The sequence below is a fragment of the Pelophylax lessonae genome (genome assembly GCF_965119305.1).
Source record: "Pelophylax lessonae genome assembly, chromosome: 1".
Lineage (NCBI taxonomy): Eukaryota > Metazoa > Chordata > Amphibia > Anura > Ranidae > Pelophylax > Pelophylax lessonae.
Genome location: NC_138768.1, coordinates 311,992,191 through 312,013,294, shown reverse-complemented (window position 1 = coordinate 312,013,294; position 21,104 = coordinate 311,992,191). Strand labels below are relative to the sequence as shown.

At 44.1% G+C, this 21,104-nt stretch overlaps 1 protein-coding gene across 3 annotated transcripts in view; it reads right to left on the bottom strand.

The window, feature by feature from the left end:
- Positions 1 to 5,133: 5,133 nt before the first annotated feature.
- Positions 5,134 to 21,104, bottom strand: part of MORC2 (MORC family CW-type zinc finger 2) — a 204,927-nt gene continuing 188,956 nt past the window's right edge. For 2 of the 3 annotated variants that reach the window (XM_082266818.1, XM_082266819.1), the window contains exons 23-26: positions 19,494 to 19,667; positions 13,848 to 13,941; positions 6,566 to 6,754; positions 5,135 to 5,680 (exon numbers count right to left, since the gene is read on the bottom strand). In XM_082266818.1, coding sequence (XP_082122944.1) covers positions 5,612 to 5,680; positions 6,566 to 6,754; positions 13,848 to 13,941; positions 19,494 to 19,667 — 526 coding nt within the window. In that variant the 3' untranslated portion in view covers positions 5,135 to 5,611. Of the gene's footprint in view, positions 5,681 to 6,565; positions 6,755 to 13,847; positions 13,942 to 19,493; positions 19,668 to 21,104 lie in introns of all 3 variants that reach the window. The other variant, XM_082266820.1, reaches the window with a different exon arrangement.

Sequence of the window (21,104 nt, the reverse complement as noted above, 5' to 3'; positions counted from 1 at the left end):
AAGTGCCGCACCCCCTGGACACCAAGGAATGAGTAGCCCAAGGCTTCTGAAAGAAGATTGCTAATGCTGAAACCTGACCCTTGATAGTGCTCAAGGATAGTTTCTGCTCAACCCCCTTTTGCAGAAAAGCCAAGATTCGGGTCACCGAATAGGTACGTGGGGAAAATTCCAAAGATTCACACCACGCGATATAAGTCTTCCATGTGCGATAATAGACTTTGCTGGAAGTCGCTTTCCTTGCTTTAATTAGAGTAGGAATAACTGAAGCGGACGACCCTCTGTCCTTCAGTACCTGGGTCTCAATAGCCAGGCCATTAAAACCAGCGACTGTAAAGCACGATGGAAGATCGGTCCTTGAGACCGCAGATCCTCCCTGAGAGGAAGTCTCCAAGGAGCGTCCGCGACTAGCCTGTCCAAGTCGGCGTACCCGGCTTGACGAGGCCAGCTCGGAATTTCCAGGATAACTGGAGTTCCCTCCACCTCTATCCTGCGGAGAAATCTCAGCAAAAATTTGAGAGGCTGCGTCCGCTAGAGGATCGCGGGTGCGAGCCCTGTTGAGCCACCTACCAACAGATCCATATCCGGGGTGCCCCAATGAAGGGACAGCTGGTGAAATACCTTTGGATGAAGAGACTATTCCTCTTGATCCAGAATCTGACGGCTGAAATAATCTGCCTGTCCACCCCCCAATAAGAATGTTGGCCACTTCTATGGCCACCAGGGCACTCTTGGTGCCCCTTGGTGATCGACATAAGTCATGACCGTGGCATAGTCCGATTGGATCCGAACCGGGCTGCCCTGGAGCTGCTCGGTCCAGTAAATCAGACAAAGTCTGATCGCTCTCAGTTCCAACACATTTATCGGTAACCTGGAATTTATCAGAAGAAATGACTTCCCCTGGCTGAGCATCGGAGACCGAAGCCACCAGACCAGAGCCTCCCTGGTCCGCTCACTCAATCGGATCCGATTGTCCAGGGAATCGGGATTCCGATTCCATATGAGAAGAATCTCCTCTTTGGAGAATTCGGGTATGAGACTGGGCAAACGGTACTGCCTCTAAGGAGGCGACCATCAATCCCAGCCAGCTGACAGACAGCAACATCCGAATCATTGACTGAATCTTCTGGAGTTTCTCCGCATGGAGAAACACTCTTGCCAAGGATGTATCCAAAATTAGGCCCAGATAGTTCAGTCTCCAGGTGGGAACCAGGGATGATCTTTGGGAAAAGCAACGAAAATGCTGATGTCCTGCGAAGATGGGGATATGAGGATAGGCATCCTAAATGTCTCTGGACGCCAGGAAATCCCCCTGATGCAGGGAGGCCACCACTGTATGGATGGACTCCATCTCTTCCAAGACCAGAATTGGACGCACCTAGCCCTTTTTCCTGGGCATTGTGAACAAGTTCGACTAGAACTCCTCCAAGGAATGGGAACTACCACTGCTTGTTGTATCAAGCTGTCCCCCGCAAAGCTTTTTAAGCGACCCGGGGATGTCGAATATTGGAAGGGAAGAATCGCACCGATGGAAGTGATCGAAACTCGATCTTGTATCCCGACCATATGACCTTGCGAACCCCTTTATCCGGGATTCTGGAAAGCCCTGGATCCGGAAACCGGTGAAGACGTCCCCCCACCCTAGAGATGGGTGGGGCCCATTCTGTCAATCCAATGGGATAACAGTGGCTTTATTTAGTCTGGAAATCGGTGAGTCCACTATTGGTGGTTCCGTCCCTCTTTGAAATGAGGGATTCCTCAAAATGATAGCGCCTAGCAATGCGTTTGGAATTAGCAGGGCTCATTTACGGACGACCCTATTTGGGCAAGGGAAACCCTTCACCATTTTGGTAGGCTTGCCCAAAAAAGGAATATGAGTCTCAGCTACCTCTGCCGGTGTAACCTCAAGATTTAAGGTTTCCCGGACAGACACAACTAGTGCTTCCACCAACGCTTCTTGTGCTATGGCGGAGGCCGAAGCGTCCTCCTTACTGTCTGAGGAGACCGTACCTGAGACAACAACCCCAGAAAAGGGACTGCAATGACCAGCTCAGAATCCGTATCTGAGGTATCAGATGACATAGGGGTAGGCGGGGGTCGCTCTTCTTGACCCCCATCCCTGACAGGCTACCTCCACCCGGGATACCAAAGACTCCAAAACTGCTGATAATGCATCATCACAAGTGGGGTACTGGAGGGTCCTGCGGCCACCCTGAGGGGATCAGGTGGGGATACATGTGTGGCAGGGTTCATGTAACAAGACACTTGCCAGCAAACACAAAAAAAAATTAATTGCAAGAAAAAAAAAAAATTTTTTTTTTTTTAACTTAGTCCCCCAGCGCAGTAGCACCCCTCAGTCTACCTGCTTGGACCCCTCAGAAAGAGAGAGAGACCCCAAGGCTCACCTGATGCACAGAAGTTTCTTATCAACCTGCTTCCAGCACTGTCTGTTACAGACAGGAAGTCTTTGGCTTGCTTTCCCTGGGCCAAGGAGGCGGCTCCGCCCCTTTACAAGCCTTCCGGTGCCTCCCAATTACTCCATGAGGTGTTTGGTCACCTCAAACATGGCCGCCCCCATGCTGGAGACACGAGGCTACGCCAATATGGCGGCCTCGTGCGATCTGCAGGAAAATGGCGGCGGCCTGTGTAGGATAGCGGCGGCTTGCAAGCCAGCAGCGGCCTGCGGGATGTGTGCATTCGGCCTGTGCGGCCTGCGGAAGTGCCTCGGCCTGCGGGAGGCTGTGTGGCCTGTGGAAGTGACCGACTTTCTGGAGGGATGGCGATCTGTGGCTGCAGTAACTCAGGCATAGGCATCGGCCTGTGTACACACTAGACAGGTAGGATACCTCTATACCTCAATAGTAATCTGCCACTGACTTCAGTCACCCTTACAGTCATATAGTGACTTTAGATAGTCAGCTCCCAAACCAAGCCTCCTGGTTTCTATTCACAAAAATCACACTCAAATTGGGGGATCTGTGACCTGTTATAGGATAGAGGGGAGACCCAGAAACAGTGTCGGACCGTCCCAGAGAGGGGCCCGCGTCCACCAACAAACCCGACAGGGGGAGAGGGGGAACATTCTACTCACCATACCGGAACCAGGCGGGCGCCAACTCCTGACAGAACCCCTCTCCACCGGGGTGGGGGGGCTGTCGACCAATACGGACGCCGTGACTCTGTTGGTCATTGGCGTCCAGGCGAGACGTTTAACTCGCAGGGTCAGTCCCCGTCCAGTGGGACTATGTCGCGGCCGACCCAGCACGGAGCTATGGCCTGCACGCGCTCGTAGGCTGAACTGGGGTGACCACTGGATCTCAACATCCAGCCCGTCGCCCAGTTTCAGCGTACTTGCTTGAAGATCTCACAGGAACACTGGAGAAGAAAAGCTGCCTAAAAAAGTATTTATAAAAAATCTTGCCAGGACCAAAGATCCCAGCAAGGAACTTAGGTCCTTACTCCTAACTAGACAGAAAAAAACTGACTTGCTGTAGCAGAGAGAGAGAGAGAGGATATACCCTTTGGGACTGCCCCTAAGGTGTGGCCAGAACACTTTCTTTCCTGTCTAGTCCTACTCCTGTAGAGGGCAGTATAACCCGAGTTGATATTAATCAAGGAGGACTACGTCTGTCAATGAGCGACAGAGAAAGAGTATTTTACCTACTGCAGCAAATAGTAATAATGAATGGTATTGTAACTGTACTGTCTCCCTTTACTTTATGAATAGCTGTACAATCTGTTGGAACAATATAAATCCTGCATAATAATTAGCAAACCCTGTGCTACTAAAATGACAGCAAATACAGCATCAAATGTATAAATAACATAAGACCATCACACTGCTCCTCCTGACAAAGTGTTTCTCTCTCTTTATCCACACCAGAAAACCAGAGGCTTTTCTCTGTGGGCATTATCCAGGGCCAGCATCTACTTGTGGGACTCTGTAAAGCACAATCGTGTCAATTCTGGTTCCTGTACAGTATCATGTATGTCACTGGCTGTGTTGATTTACTTTTTTGTTCACACAGGCTAGGCACCTGCTGCCTCTTCACTCTGTGACCAGCCAGAATTATAAGTTATCGTACTGGCTCTGACCTCATGACTCGCCAATGTAAAAACAGTCTCAAACAAATTGCCCCATACCCCTTGTAACCCCTGATCTGCCAGAACAGTATGTTAACCACTTTCTGACCAGACAGCGCACTTATACTGTGGCAGTTTGGCTCTGTTACACATAAGGACATACCTGTAAGTCGTTTCATGTAATAGCAGGTGGAGGGGGGGGGGGGGGCGCCAATCAGCGGGTCTGGCAGATGTGATGTTCGCTGGCCACCTGTAATCGCTCCCCATATAGACAGGACCGCCGTTCTGTCACAGATGAACACAGGTATCCTCTCTGTTCCTGCTATTCAGGAACATAGATCTCTATGTTCATCTAGTGAGTCCATCCACCACACAGTTAGAAAGCACCCCCTAGCGACACACTTAACTCTTTAAATGCCACTGGTGTAAACCCCTTCCCTGCCAGTGTTATTAGTACAGTAACAGTGCGTATTTTTAGCACTGATTACTGTGGTAACGTCACTTGTCCCCTCAAAAATATCAGTTAGGTGTCTGATCTGTGTTCCGCAATGTTGCATTCCTGCTAAGAATCGCTGATCGCCATTACTAGTAAAAAATAAATAAAAAAATAAAAATGACCTAAATCTATCCCCTAGTTTGTAGATGCAATAACTTTTGCGCAAACCAATCAATATACACTTAGTGGGATTTTTTTTACCAAAAATATGTAGCAGAATACATATTGGCTTAAATTGGTGAAAAAACAATGAAAAAATTTTATTTTTTTTATGGGCTGTGTTTTATAGCAGAAAGTAAAAAATAGTTTTTTTTTCCCCAGAATTGTCGCTCTTTTTTTGTTTATAGCGCAAAAAATAAATGCAGAGGTGATCAAATACCACCAAAAGAAAGCTCTATTTGTGGGGAAAAAAAAGGGACATCAATTTTATTTGGGTAGAGTATCGCACGACCGCGCAATTGTCAGGCAAAGAAATGCAGTGCCGTATCGTAAAAAATGGCCTGGTCATTAAGGGGGTAAAACCTTCGGTCCAGAAGTGGTTAAGGACAACTGCGGTATATTCAGATGACGCCAGTATCTAAAAATGCTTCTGTTAGAAAGATTTTGAGAGACCTTGCCTATGCAGTCAGCTGACTAGCACACAAGGATTTTATTTGTAATGAAAAAAGTACAAGTATTTTGGAAAATTTGCTGTGAAGAATTTATTTATAAAGACTTGTAAAGTTACTGATTTACTCTAAATCAACAGGCAGAGTCATTTTTTTTGTAAGAAGGTTTTATAAACCACTCATAGTGCTTTGTTTTTCAGTAAAAAATAAATATTTATAAACAAAGAAATGAACTACAATGTTTAAAACTTTAAGAAAAGCACATGCCTGGTATGTAAAAACCATGAAAACATAAGAAAACGGTGACGTCATAATACACGTCTGCCCAGGAACTTGGGCTGGACCCCTTTGGCACTCCCACTGGAGAGGGGGGGGGAAGCAGCTTATTCTTCTGTTCCTCAATAAAGGTAGCTTAGCCACTATTTTATCAGTCCCCTCTTGCTATTAGGTCTTCTATGTAAGCATCCAGCTCATCGTCTGTATTTATATCAATATCCTATAAAAAAAAAAAAAAAAAAGGAACAAAGGGTTAAAAGGTTGTATAAGCCCAGATCACTATTACAGCACTAAAGTAAAAACGATTAGGCCTCATGTAGCAGGGTCCTCTGATTCCTACTGTATTAAAGTGTAGTCTACCCTCAAGTTGTAAAGCGCTGCGTAAACTGTCGACGCTATATAAATACTATAATAATAATAATACACACAGGACAATTAAATGCCAGCACTGCTGCCAGGGAAATGTAGCTGTAGCTGTAAAAATGGGCTTTTAGCCACGTTTTTGACTAGTGTTTATGCGTGTTTTTTGGCGTTAGCGTTTTTACAATAAAAACACTCCCTATAATGTAAAAATGGCTAAAAATGCCAAAAGCGGCTAAAAACTTGTTACAGCCTTTAGCAGGGTTTTTTTTGGCATTTTTCATTTTTACAGCTCTACAGCCTCTGCTCCTGGATGCACAGGCTGTCGTTTTTTCCTACTGCCCCTAAAGGCTTATGCCTCCAAAACGCCTCTGAAAGTTTGTGTGTGCATGGACACATAGGTTAATATGGAGAGCACGTCAGACACCCCTAACAGCAGCTGTGAAAAGGTCCGGTGTGCATAAGCCCTTATATGTATGTTTTGAAACAGTGCTGGCATATTAGTCCTTAAACAATTGTGTACATATTAGACTTCGAGAGGTCTGGGCCTTTTCTCATTATGCCTGAAATTAAATTACTTTTAGTTTCCATTTTGAAACCAGACTGCATTTCAAGACAAAAGTCCAGGAATGGACCCCCCTTGCAGAAATAGATCTATTAGATAATGCTTCTATTTTAAACCAACATTATGGAACACTAGGCAGATCTAACAATAGTGGTTATTTATGGAAAGGATGCATCTTACCTCTTGAACTTTCTGTAGCAGTGACACAATGTTTGTTCTTAATCTCTGTAGTTTCTCTTCAGATTCTTTTAACTTATTTTCTGTGTTACGCTGGACCTCTTCGCTGGCTTTAGCACGGAGATCAGCTCTATTTTGATATGAGTTGCACAAATTCTGTAGACCCACTTCATACTGCTTAAAGTATTCCTTCTACAAAAAGAGAAAAGTGGATTTCATGAGAACAACAGTGTTTCGCATTCTTCTCATGCAAAGCTGAGGTCTGGAGTTTAACACACTAAATCACTATTTGCATGGTTTGCATCTTCTCCTTATGCTTCAATGCATTTCTTATGGGTGTCTTAACACAATTCTAAACTAACTGGCTTCTACCAAAGGTAAAGTTGCCAAAAAAAGTCTGATCATTAGAGGAGAGCAGGCTGAGTTCCTAGCACAGAGAACTGACCATGGTATGCTCTTTTGCTTAGTGTGGTCAGTTTTTATTAGAAAAGCAGAGGGACTGGCATGAAGACCACAAAGGAAGCAAAACAATGGGAACACAATACTTTTTCATACAAGTACATCGTGGTTTGGGACACACTTCCGGTGTTTGAAGCGCACTGCGTTCCGGAAGCCTCGCTACACACCTAGGATTGCTGCAGTCCCGTTTTTCTATACGCTCGTTTACCATTGTTATATTGTGAGTACCTTTTCATTTACCTAATAAAGTGTTTGTTAAAATAATACTTCACTATGTGAGGCTCTCCTTTCATCTATGGTCTGGATCCCCCTACCGATCCTGTACTGACGCCCCTTGGAGCCACATTGAGTATTATCATCTGATTGTGTTCCTGTCCTGGAGTGATGTTCCAACTAGATGACTTGAAACACTGACCGTAGTGCGCTCTGCCTAAATAGGATTACACCCCAGGAGGGTACAACGCCTTCCACCCCTGTAGTGTACAGTGTTCTGGTGAGTGTGGGCTTTACTGAGAGGGGAACATTTTGTTTCCTCACCTGCACATCTGGAGCGGATCACCCCAAGACCTATCTGACTTTTGGAACCAACACCAATTATCACCTGATGGACTTTCAGCCATAATTGAATTTATCACGATAGTCACTTACTATTCCTCTAGTTTTAGCTATAGTTATTTGCACTTGGTCCCCACAGCATTAGTCACTTTATTTTCAGCCAAATTGATATTGCACCTATTATTACTAGTGGAGATCACTTTGCACTTTGGATATAAATTTATATTTCCAGTGGAGATCTCTTTTGCACTATTTAATCATTTATTGATTTGTTAATTGATATTTATTTATTATCCCACTACCTCATTGTACATTGCACTTACGTGCCCTCTGTTACTATTTATTCAGTTATTTATTGTACCTGTCTCATATATTTATATTGGTACACTGCACCCCCATATTCCGTTATTCTTGCAATATATCACTATTTGCATTAGTTTGGCACTTTCACGTGTTTATTTATTGAATATTTTATCCCTGGTTATGATATAGTGTGATATTTATATTTTTTCTTAAGTGCTTTGCTATACCCGATTGTGCACCATTATTATTTATAACGTTAGGCAGCGCCATCTACCTCACACCACTATACACACCCCTCCCCCCACATCCCATGCTCACTGGAACACTGAGCTGTGGAGGGGAGCAGCTGGCTCGGGCTCTTAGCGGATCGCTGAGAGGCTGAGCCAGCTGTCAGTCCAGACATCTGGGTGCAGTGGATTCCAACCGTTGGAATGCATAAATGGATATGAATACATTTCTAGTGTAATCTATAGTTTTTAAAATGTAAGAGATAAATGATGACAAAAGGGGAAAAAAATAAAATGGAGACAGCACATATATTAAACTAACAAGTATACCTGTCCTCCTACAGAAAAACAGGAGTTTCTCTATTCCCAATTAAAGGACACAGCTTGATGATGTTAAGCAACTTGGGGACATCCAAAAGCAGTTCGCACAGAGGGACAGGTGAAAGTATAGAACTATCCCTTACCAAAGAACTGCCAGCTGGTGATAATACTGAGAGAGTTCTGGTGTAGAGAAATATGCAGGCAAGCATCTTCTAGAACAACTGCCATAAAACAATGCCGGAAATAAATGGATTTTTGTCTTACTGTAAAATCCTTTTCTCTGATGTTCATTGATGGACACATCTCCATATCTTCTTTGACCCTTGGGTTATGCTGCTCTCATTAGGAGTATTACACTAGGCGGAAAAGATTTTCACTACTCCCATAGGGCAGTCCCAGGGCATATACTCCCACTTTCTGCTCTAGCTCTTCAGTTTTGTAACAAGCAGTGTCAGAAGACCATAACCCCCAACTCAGAGTGGCGAGTGCTGTGTCCGTCAATGGACATCAGAGAAAAGGATTTTACGGTAGGACAAAAATCCAGTTTCTCTCTTGTTCATGGACGGACATCCCCTTAATGAGGACACGCAGAGCCCTGTGTCGACACGCGTAGGGGAGGGGCCATACGTTGGAGCTTGAGTGCGGCTGTGAGAACCCCCCCCATCACATTAGGAGCACTCTTTAATATGGACACTAATAATTAAACAGTTATTTTCCCCTTACAGTTTGTTTAGCACGGACATATTGCATGTGGAATTGGACAATATATAATTGTGTTCACACTTTGTTATAATTTATGTACTATTGTTATATTTGGCCACATTCCAGAGCCAACTTTTGGGTTTATGTTATATTATTGATCAGTTTCACTGTAGTTATTGATCTTCTCTTAGGGAGATAAAACCGACACCTATATAAGAAATTTTTCATTACATAAGTCACAATAGAACTACAACATACAATATATCTAATTGATCACGCTTATTGCTCAGGTGAGATAGTTTTTAAGCATATCACAGCGATCTATAGTTTTGCGCAGCACACATACATTATCAATAAACAGCTCCATATCTTCTTTGACCCCTGGGACGTCCCAAAGCAGTGTCAATATGAGGGGTGGAAAAAACACACCAATAAACATACGTCCCAAAGGCTAAAGGTTGCCAACCAGGTAAAACAGGAGCTCAACAATGAAACAACTTTAGCTGACCTAGCAAAAAGTTACACCCTCAAAGAGGACAAATCCTCTCCAACAGCGGCCTGCAAAACCTTGCAGCCAAAGGCGGCATAAACAGATGCCAACATATTTACCCTATATAATTTTGTGAAAGTGTGCACGAATGACCAGGTGGTCGCCTGAAAACCTGCACCACTAACGCCAGATGACGGAAGGCCCAAGAGGCACTAAGCGCCCTCGTAGAACGCGCCTTAAAAGGAAAATGGAGGATCCTGACCTTTAATACAATAGGCCTGTACCCCCCGTCTGCCTGATCCATTGGAAATGGTCACAGCAGGCGCAGCCAGCCCCTTACGGCAACCATCCATAAGGACAACCAGGGAATCCAATTTTTTAGAGCGACTCAGTCACCGCTAGGTACCCCCGGATTGCCCGAACCACATCAAAAGAATGTAAAGCAATCTTTAGGATGCTTTGCCTTAGAACACAAGGAAAGCAACACAATGCTTTTATTTAAAATGGAAACCAGAGACGATCTTAAGAAGGAAACTGGCAGAGAGGAAGCACCACTCTATCTCCGTGAACCACCAAGAAAGGTGAACAAGACAGCTGCCAGCTCCGACACCCTCGGTGCAGGAAAAAAAGCCACCAAGAAGGCTACCTTCTGGGACAATGTAAGCAGAGAAATCTCACAAATATTTTCCAACGGCGGCTACTGAAAACCAACAGCACCAAGTTGAGATCCCACTAGGGCAATGGAGACAGTGTTGAGGGAGCCAAGTGGCAAACCCCCTGAACAAAGGTGCAAACCACAGAAAGCCAAAGGACAAAGAAGCAAACTGCCAATGGCCGAACCTGGCCCTTGATGGTACCCAAGGCCAGGTGCTGCTCAACACCTTGGTGGAGGAAACAAACTCAGAATCACAAAAAAGGAGTGGCAGTTTTAAAAAATATGCACTGTTACTGTAATAATGACACTGGCAGGGAAGGGGTTAACAGTATAGGTGATCAAGGGGTTAAATGTGACCCTAGGGGAGTGATTCTAACTGTGGGGGGGGCGTGGCTTCTGAGATGACCATAGAGACATGTGATCCTATATAGAAGGATCACGTGATCTCTGTGATAATTTCAGGGAGGACGGTCAGCTGTGTTCACAAACGCAGACCGTCCTCTCTCAACGGGGAACGATCACGGGTGTAAGGCGGCAATCGGAGCCGCCTGACACATGCATCTGCTTCCCCGCTGCTGAGTGGGGGCGGGAGCGCGCCCCTGACGTAGATCTACGTCGGTTTGCGCAGGAGAGCCACCCAGCCGCAGTAAGTAGGCGGCGGGTGGTCGGGAAGTGGTTAACCACTTGCCGACCGCTCACTGGAGCTCTACTGCGGCAAAGTGGTTAGTTCCCGTCCTGGCGACGTATACCTACGTCGCTGGACTCCTCCCCTTGTGGGCGGCGCACGCGCGCCGCCGGAGGCTCGCTCCCGCTGTATTCATTCACAGCGGGAGTCGGGCCAGGGGAGGAGCAGAGGCTATCTCCGCTGCTCTTCCCCGATCGTCGGGGAATCGAGTCTGGAGATCCGCCCGCTTGTGTAAACAAAGCGGGCGGATCTCCTAAGTGACAGACCGTGACAGATTGCAGGGTTCAGCATAGCTGAACCTGCGATCTGTCCCTGTGTCACTCAGTCACCTCCCCCCACACACGTTAGTAAGCACCAGGCATACATTAACCCCTCCCTCTCCAATAAGATTAACCCCTTCCCTTCCAGTGTCATTTTTACAGTAACAGTGCATATTTATAACACTGATTACTGTAGTAATGTCACTGGTACCCCCAAAAGTGTCAAAAATGTCAGTCAAGGGTCCGATCTGTCCGCAGCAATGTCGCAGTCCCGCAAAAAAAAAAAAAAAAAAAAAAAAAAAAAAAATTGCAGATCGCCGCCATTACTCGTTTGAAAAAAAAAAAAAACACCAAAAATGACAGAAATCTTTCCCTTAGTAAACGCAATAACTTTTGCGCAAGCCAATCAAAATATGCTTATTGTGATTTTTTTTACCAAACATAGGTAGCAGAAAACAAATCGGCCAAAAAGTTAAAAAAAAATTTGATTTTTACATTTTTTTGGGGGGAATTTCATATAAAAAAAAAATATGTGAAAAATATTGTTATTTTTTCAAAATTTACGCTCTTTTTTTTGTTTATAGCGCAAAAAGTAAAAATCGCACAGGTGATCAAATACCACCAAAAGAAAGCTCTGTTTGTGGGAAAAAAAGGACGTAAATTTAGCTTGGGTACGGCGTCGCACGACTGCGCAATTGTCAGTTAAAGTCGCACAGTGCCGAATTGCAAAAAGTGGCCTGGACGTAAGACAGCAAAATCCTCCGGTGGTAAAGTGGTTAATGACCAGGCCATTTTTTTGCGATTCGGCACTGTGTTACTTTAACGGAAAATTGCGCAGTTGTGCGATGCTGTACCAAAATAAAATTGATGCCCTCCCCCCCCCCCACAAATAGAGCTTTATTTTGGAGGTATTTGATCACCTCTGCGATTTTTATGCGACAATTCTGAAAATATATATATTTTTCTTATTCTGCTATATAAAACATCCCCCCCCCCAAAAAAAATTAAAAAATCAAATGTTTTCATCCTTGTATTCTGCTACATATTTTTGGTTAAAAAAAAAAAAAGCAGTAAGCGTATTTTGATTGGTTTGTACAAAAGTTATCGTGTCTACAAACCAGGGGAAAGATTTAGGTCATTTTTATTTATTTACTAGTAATGGCGGCGATCAGCGATTTTAAGAGGAACGGACAGATCGGACCCTTAACTAACCTTTTTGACACTTTTGGGGGGACCAGTGACATTACTACAGTAATCAGTGCTAAAATTATGTACTGTTACTGTATTGACACTGGCAGGGAGGGGGTTATCCTAGTGAGTGATCCAAGGGTTAAATGTGAGCCTAGGGGAGTGTTTACTAACTGTGGGGGGCTTGTGAAATGACCATAGAGACCTGTGATCCTATATAGAAGGATCACAGGTGCTTTGCGAGCATTTCAGAGAGAAGAATGGTCAGCTGTGTTTACAAGAGCGATCCTGGGTGGCATCCCCGCTGCCTAGTAGGGGCAGAAGCGCGCACTCGCCCTCAAGCACCACGCGCGCGACCGACGTAGTTCTACGTCTGTTTGTGCAGCCGAGCCAGCCTGCCGCAGTAAAACTGTGGTGGTCAGCCGGCAAGTGGTTAAACAAATTGTAAAAACTGCCTTTTGTTTAAAGCAGTGAGGTGGTTATAAAGTGACTGGAAAATGCTGCCCCCAGCAGTCATGCCCCTTGTGCCCTTGGAGGATGGGTTCAGCAGAGTTCCAGGAAGCCAACAGAGTTAAGGATACGTACATTTCCTGTGATCTCTGCAGAATGTTAACAGCTGTGTTCACTAGCAGAGGAGGAGAAGGAAGCCATGTAAGCCCATTTCTAGGGTGTTCTCCGAACTCATATGTAACCAAACTCATGCTCACTGGAGTAAAAACCGAGTGGAATTTTGATTAGATAGAGTTCGGAAGATGTCCAAACTCACTTCTACTCATCGCCCTGTCACCTTCACTGCAGGCGGTAGACCAAGGACATCTAGTGGAGGAAAAGCAAAATGGACGCTCTCTAAGAAGGAAGAAACTACAGGAAAGGAGAATTCTCTGTGCTCGCACAGACTGGGCTCCTCTAAATCTCCTGATTGCGGGTGCAATGCTCTGCAGGCTCCTTTTTTTTTTTAAATGAACTTATCTTTTATTAAAATAAATCAACCAGTGCTTGTTGGATAGACACTTCCAAGATTTCAAACTATGTGACATGAATCTATCAGCAGCTGTTAATAGTAGAAAACCAAAATTCTAGCAGAGGGGAAAAAGATCCTTCGAAAAGTGAGAACAGGTGGGTGGTGTTCTAGGCACTAGGGGGCTAACCTTCTGTTTCTTGTGCCTAGTGTCCATTTCTTCTTTAGGCAGCACCATTGTTCCATATTGCTTGGTATCATCAAATTGTGTCCCTCAACGAATAATACAGAAAGAAAACTGTGCAAACTCAATTCAGACAGCATAGGTTGAAAAAGTACAAAGCTAAAAACATATTAAATTAAAATTCTACAAAAACAGAATAAGCCATATATACTTTTTCAGACTACTTATTACAGATTAGCTGGTTAAGGCAAATAAAAGGATAGTGGAATGAACTGCTGATGTTCTTGTTTTCACTCACCAAAGGAAAGGCTATAAGATCTTCGGCACTCATTGTGCTCAGTTCATTCTTGGTTATATGAAAATTGGGTGGCAAGAAATATCTTAAGCAGTTCCTGAATTAGAGAAGAACATGTTAACCAAAATGTAGCATATTTTAGTTGTATCAGCTATATCATAAGTTACATTCTATTTTATGACCCTTATAATGCAAATCTTTGCCAATAACCCCAGACACACCCGGACCTTGAGTAAACCAGCAGTTGTGTTTTAAAACAAAGAAAACTAAACTAAAACATTGTTACATTTGCGTTTTTTCTATGCCAACAATTGTCTTTTATTGGAAAAGTTCCCTTTACTATACTTTTGAAGGAGGTCAGTGAATTATACAGACTTAGTTGGCCATAGACGATTTGAATCTCGACCAAGATTTAAACCAAGTATGGATAGGCTCAATGTACCAAAGTTGATAGATTGGCCAACTTCGGTATACTCAGCCTGTGGGGATTTTACATTTGATTATTGCCAGTGGCTGTTATTGCCAGTGTGCTATAATCACTGTTCTCCCATCAGGGGCGGCTTCCCCTCCCCCACCAGGACAACATAATGGCTCTGTGGAAGGGATTCCCCATCAACACCGCCTGCGTTTAATGGGGAATCAAGCAATTTTCTTTGCTACCGTTTATGGCCGGTATTACAAGGCAAGAGCTTATTCACATCTATTTGAGGAAAAAAAAAGAACTGGTCATGCTGGACAGATACAAAAAAAAGACCAAGACGTTACAGTCATACCCTGTACAAAGATTCTGCTACTGTACTTCTAAAACTCAGAATTTGTATCTATTAAACAGTTTCATTTTCTGCTTTCTTTCTCAAAGCAGATTTCAGTATTAGGTGATATTGTCATCGCCTGTAAGGTCTCTTGAATCCACATATTATAAAAGGTAACTAGAAAAAATAACCTTACAACAAAATAACACAATGAATCCAATGTGGAAGAAGCAGCTAGAACTCTTGTCCGTAAGACAAGATGATAAAAAAGTAAAAAAATAAACCATTATAAAGCTAAAAAATATAGGAACAGATGATAAGGTCTTTGAAACATATTTACACCCTCCCTGTAATGGAGTATATTATCGCAATATCTTTTGTGTCATGTGTTTTTAGAAGTGATAGCATAATAAAAGTGTATAGTGTCTATCAGTGTTAATTTCGTTGACTAAATTAACACTATTTTATTCTACTAAAATATGACTAAAACAATTTAGCTAACTAAAATACGACTAAAACTAAAATTACTTTTTAGTCAAAAGACTGTGACTAAATCTAAATAGAAAATTGTCTTTAAAATTAACACTACTCTGCTGGCCATTTCTAAAATCGGCAACACAATTTCATCCAGTGCCTGTAATAATAGCACATTTAAGTTTAAACCTGTATTGCACTACTGCATAAGCATAAGTAAGGGGCTATATACTAAGGTGCTGAAAGAGAAAAAAAAATAAGAAAAAGGCTTTTCTTAATATTTAATGTTGGTAATATATTCAGGTAATATGTGCAATGACATTACAGCCAATAGAGTTTACAGTTTTTTGTATTTTAAAGTTGCACTTCTGTTTGTCAAAAAGCAATATTTTTGTTGGTTTATGAAACTTGGTTTTATTTACAAAGACGTTGTATCAATGGCTAAATGTGTGTCTGTAGTGCATGTTCAAACCTTAATACCATAAATAACATATTGCATTTTTACTCCAGGAATATATCATTAGTTTTGAGATTCTAGAGAAATGTTTAAATGATGCATTACAAATTAACTAAACCCATTTGATTTGTAGTTGACTAAAATGTATGAGATTTTAGTCGACTAAAATGTACAGGAGAATTTAGTCGACTATAATACGGCTAAAACTAAAATAGCATTTTAGTCAAAAGACTAAAATACGACAAACTAAAATGGCATTTTAGTCAAAAGACTAGGACTAAAACTAAATCGAAATTTGCTGCCAAAATTAACACTGGTGTTTACCTCATAAGACACTATGCAAAACAACTCAAAGCTAAGGCCATTGTAGCAACACAAACAGGTTCTTGAGAAATGCTAACAAAAGATGTACACTGCATCCGGAAATTATTCACAGCGCTTCACTTTTTCCACATTTTATGTTACAGCCTTATTTCAAAATGGATTAAATTCATTTTTTTCCTCCCAATTCTTCAAACAATACCCCATAATGGCAATGTGAAAGAAGTTTGTTTGAAATCTTTGCAATTTTTTTTTTTTTTTGAAAAATTTACAAGTACATCAGAATTCACAGCCTTTTCTTAATACTTTGTTGAAGCACCTTTGGCGCCATTTACAGACAAGTCTTTTTGAGTATGATGCTACAAGCTTGGCACACCTATTTTTGGGCAGCTTCTCCCATTCTTCTTTGCAGGAACTCTCAAAGAAGAATGGGAGAAACTGGATCGATGGGAAGCATTGGTGCCCAGCCCTTTTCAGATCTTTCCAGAGATGTTCAATCTGGCTCAAGTCTGGGCTCTGACTGGGCCACTCAAGGACATTCAGAGTTTTCCCTCCTGTTGGAGCACAGGGTCGTTCTCCTGTTGGAAGATGAACCTTCGCCCAAGTCCGAGTTCCAGAGAGCTCTGGAGCAGGTTTTCATTAAGGATGTCTCTGTACATTGCTGCATTCATTTTTCCCTCGCTCCTGACTAGTCTCCCAGTTCCTGCTGCTGAAAAACATCCCCACAGCATGATACTGCCACCACCATGCTTCACTGTAGGGATGGTATTGGCCAGGTGATGAGCGGTGCCTGGTTTCCTCCAGACATAACGCTTGCTATTCAGGCAAAAGAGTTCAATATTTATTTCACCAGACCAGAGAATTTTGTTTCTCATGGTCAGAGTCCTTCAGGTGCCTTTTGGCAAACTTCAGACGGGCTGTCATGTGCCTTTTACTGAGGAGTGGCTTTAGTCTGGCTGCTCTACCATAGAGGCCTGATTGGGGGAGTGCTGCAGAGATGGTTGTTCTTCTGGAAGGTTCTTCTCTCTCCGCAGAGAAATGCTGGAGCTCTGTCAGAGTGACCATCGGGTTCTTGGTCACCCCCGTGACTAAGGCCTTTCTCCCCTGATGGCTCAGTTTGGCTAGGCAGCCCGCTCTAGGAAAAGTCCTGGTGATTCCAAACTTCTTCCATTTACAGACAATGGAGGCCACTGTGCTCATTGGGACCTTCAATGCTGCAGACATTTTTCTGTACCCTTCCCTAGATCTGTGCCTCAATACAATCATGTCTAAGAGGTCTACAGACAATTCCTTGGACTTCGTGGCTTGGTTTGTGCTCTAAGATGCACTGTTAACTGTGGGACCTTAAAAAAGACAGGTGTGTGCCTTTCCAAATCATGTCTAATCAACTGAATTTACCACCGGTCGACTCCAATCAAGTTGTAAAAACATCTCAAGGATGATCAGTGGAAACAGGATGCACCTGAGCTCCATTTTAAGTGTCATGGCAAAGGCTGTGAATACTTCTGTACAAGTGATTTTTCCCTTTTCCTATTTTTTTTTTTTTTTTCAAATTTGACTTTATTGAACATAAGATAGAACACAGTATATAAAATGCGTATAAACAGAGGTATAGCACATCAGCAAGAACCGTGATAAATTACAATCAAAGTACAAATGCCAAAGAACTGAGAGATTCATAACACATATGAATGCATAATGTAGAGGTTAAGGCGCCTAACTACAAGGCAACACACAAGTATGGTAGCAGAAATCAACAGGGAAAGCAAAGTAGCATGTGTACTGGAAACCAAAACCATTGGATTCATACGCTTAATGTGGGGTAAAGTGGAGTAGCTGCAGGGCTTTTTTTCAGCGGGAACGCGGAGGAACGCAGTTCCGGCACCTCCAGCACTGACTGTATGTAATGGCAAGGGGTTCAAGGTCTATTAATGCTAGCTGCTGGAGGGATCTATTGTTGCTGGAGGAGATCTAATTTTGCGGGAGGGGGAGGGGCGTCTACTGTTGCTCAGAGGTCTATTGTTGTTGGTGGGGGTTCCCCTGTTGCTGGGAGTCAGTTGATGCTGGGAGGGATCTAGTGAAATCTGTTGTTGCTGCTGGGGTCTATTGCGAGTGATACATTGTTGCTGGGGGAGGGTCTATTGCTGCTGGCTGCTGGAGAGTCTATTGGTGCTGGCTGCAGGGAGAGCTGTTATTGCTGCTGGAGATCTTTTGTTGCTGGGGGAGGGGGTATTTACACTCCGGGTGGTTCATTGTTGCTGAGGGGATCTATTGTTGCTGGCGCATGTGATCTAGTTTACTGTTTTTCTTGTTATTATTAACAAATTCCATACAAATTACTTAGTACCACAATTGCTACATGGTTCTGTATTCTCTAAAAGGAGCAGTACTTAGGGGGTGTAACTAAGGAATGGTGCAGGAGGTGGGTAGGGGGGCGGAGGCAAGGGGTGACTCGGAAAGGGGAGTTCCTGCACCTATTGTATGAGAAAAAAAGCCCTGAGTAGCTGTATATGTAAAGAAGGGTTACAGGACAGAGGGAGGGGAAGACGGTTAGGAGGAAAGGGAGGGGAGTGAAGACGGAATATGGAATGAGAAAAAGCCAAAAGGAGGACTATAGAAAGGGGGGAGAGGGTCCACAGGTAGTGGTGAAGGATAGGGGAAGCAAGCAACCCGTGCGGGCGACTCCGTCTTCAGTCAGGCAGTGGTCGATGGGGGGGTAGCGCTCAAAGCCTGTCCCCCGTCTGACAGTATAAACATATTCCAACATGCCCATGTTTTGGAGTATTGTTCCCGTCTACCCTGTGCGGAGAGTACCAGGTCCTCCAGGTCATGAATCAATTTCCTTTTTCTATTTTTAATAAATTTGCAAAGATTTCAAACAAACTTCTTTCACGTGGTCATTATGAGGTATTATTTGTAGAATTTTGAGGAAAATAATGAATTTAATCCATTTAGGAATAAAGCTGTAAAATAACAAAATGTGGAAAAAGTGAAGCGCTGTGAATACTTTCGGGATGCACTGTATTTCTACATAGAGCAAGTGTCAAACACAAGGCCTGTGAGCCGAATTCAGCCCACTAGGTTATTCCATGTGGCCCTTGCCCCTCTCCTGCAGCTGCAGCACCCCCCTCTTTTCTGCCCCCACTCTGTCTAAGCAGTTGGCAGCAGAAAGGACGACAGAACTCCTCCTACAGATCCTGCGCCTCTCTGTTCAGCTGCAGCAGCCCCTCATCTCAACCCCACTCTGTCTCAGCAGTTGGCAGCAGACAGAAGGGCAGAACTCCTCCTACAGATCCTGTGCCTCTGTTCAGCTGCAGCACCCCCTCATCCACACCTCCCCTGGTCTCAGGAGACAGTAGTCTCCGGCAGCTGGGTCCAGTCCTCCTCCAGACCCTTCACTTTCTGCTTCCCAGCTCTGACCCAGCTTCTTCCCATCAGCAGCACAAGATAGGGGATGCACTGTAATGTATGGGAGGGTGGGGGGGCTGGACTTTTGACATCTGATGAAAGGGGGGTTGGGGTGCTCTGGACATCTATTCCGGGCCTTTGAGGGCAACGATAATGCTGATGCAGCCTGAGATGACATTGAGTTTGATACCCCTTACAGGATCAAAATCATTCCACAGATAGTGTCATTAAACTTACCTTACAACTTGTGCAAGTTGTTCCACTGGTGCAAGGCTAGCACTAGGTTCTGTTGTGTCAGGTTCGATCCTGCTGTTGTCAGAGGTAGAGGGTTCAGCTTGCTGTGTACCAAGTGTCTCACGTTCTGGCGACGGTGGCCTCATAAGTCTTACATCGTCACTACCTTTCTCCACCCTACAAACAACAAATCAAAGTGTTCCACTTTACTATAAACTCACCCGTATTTAAAGTAAAAGAGGATCTTAAAGCGGAAGTAAAGTGCGCTTTTTCAGGTACAGTGAACTGCGCATAGTTTAGGAGATATTCTTGTTTGTAGCAGCCAGTAAACATCAACGGCACGTGTGCACAGTACTCTGAATGGAGAGCACACTTGAGCGCTGGTGTGCGCTGTGCAGTAGTCGGGACTCCCATGCACATGCCTGGGAGTGACATCATCGCAGCCCAGCCATATAAATAGCCAAAGCATAGGAACCTTTTTGTAAACAGACTTTACTAGCACTTTACTGTATCTGTCAATACCAAAGGTTTCGTAACTTTGGCATGTGTTAAGGCTCTTTCACACTAGCAGACTTTAGCAGCGCATCCACCTGCTCAGCAGGGGATCTGTCCGCTGATCTCCACTGAGCAGGTGGATGACAGGTCCGTGTTTCGCTCCGCTTATGCAGAGTGGACACACAGTCTGCGCTCCTCTATGAGCTGTCAGATGTAAACAGACCTCCAGTCCAACTGACCCGGTCCACCAGACGAATTGGGAACGGATACCCCATCCATCAGTTTTTAGTGGACAGGATCAGATGTCAGCTGGTGTAAACAGACACGTTTGTTTACATTCGCTGCTCCATAGAGGGCAATGGATGGTCTGAACGGGTCCACCTAAAAACAGACAGCCAGACCCCATTGGTCCACCGTGTGAAAGAGCCCTTAGTAGAACTACACAGTACATATCTTTAAAACTGGATTTTTGTCTTACCGTAAAATCCATTTCTCTGATGTTCATTCAAAGACACAGCTCCATATCTTCTTTGCCCCTGGGGTTATGCTGCTCTCCATAGGAGTAGGACTAGGCGGAAACCAATTTGACTACACCCCTAGGGCAGTCCCAGGGGGTATACTTCCCACTTCCTAGACTTCAGTTTGTAAAAAGCAGTGTCAGAAGAATACATAACCCAACTCCACAGAGGGGTGGGTGCTGTGTCCGTCAATGAACATCAGAGAAAAGGATTTTACTCGTAGACAAAAATCCAGTTTTCTCTTTCGTTTAGATCTTCTTTGACCCTTGGGACATCCCAAAGCACTATCCATATGAGGGGTGGGAAAACACAGCAGTGGATATAATTCCCAAAAAGAGGCTAAAAACATGGCCAACCAGGTAAACTGGTAACCAGGTAATCAAGGGGATACCAAAAGTGCCCTAGTGGCCAGAGAAGTAGCCAGCATACTAAGGTGGGCACAATGATATGTTCCAGCCCTCTGCTGTGCACATTCCAGGGGTAGTATATTGGCAGGCGGACTACCTCAGTCGACAGGGGTTGGAGCCGGGCGAATGATCTCTTCATCCGGAAATGTTTCAACAACTGTCTCCGGTGGGGGATTCCCGACGTGGACCTGTTG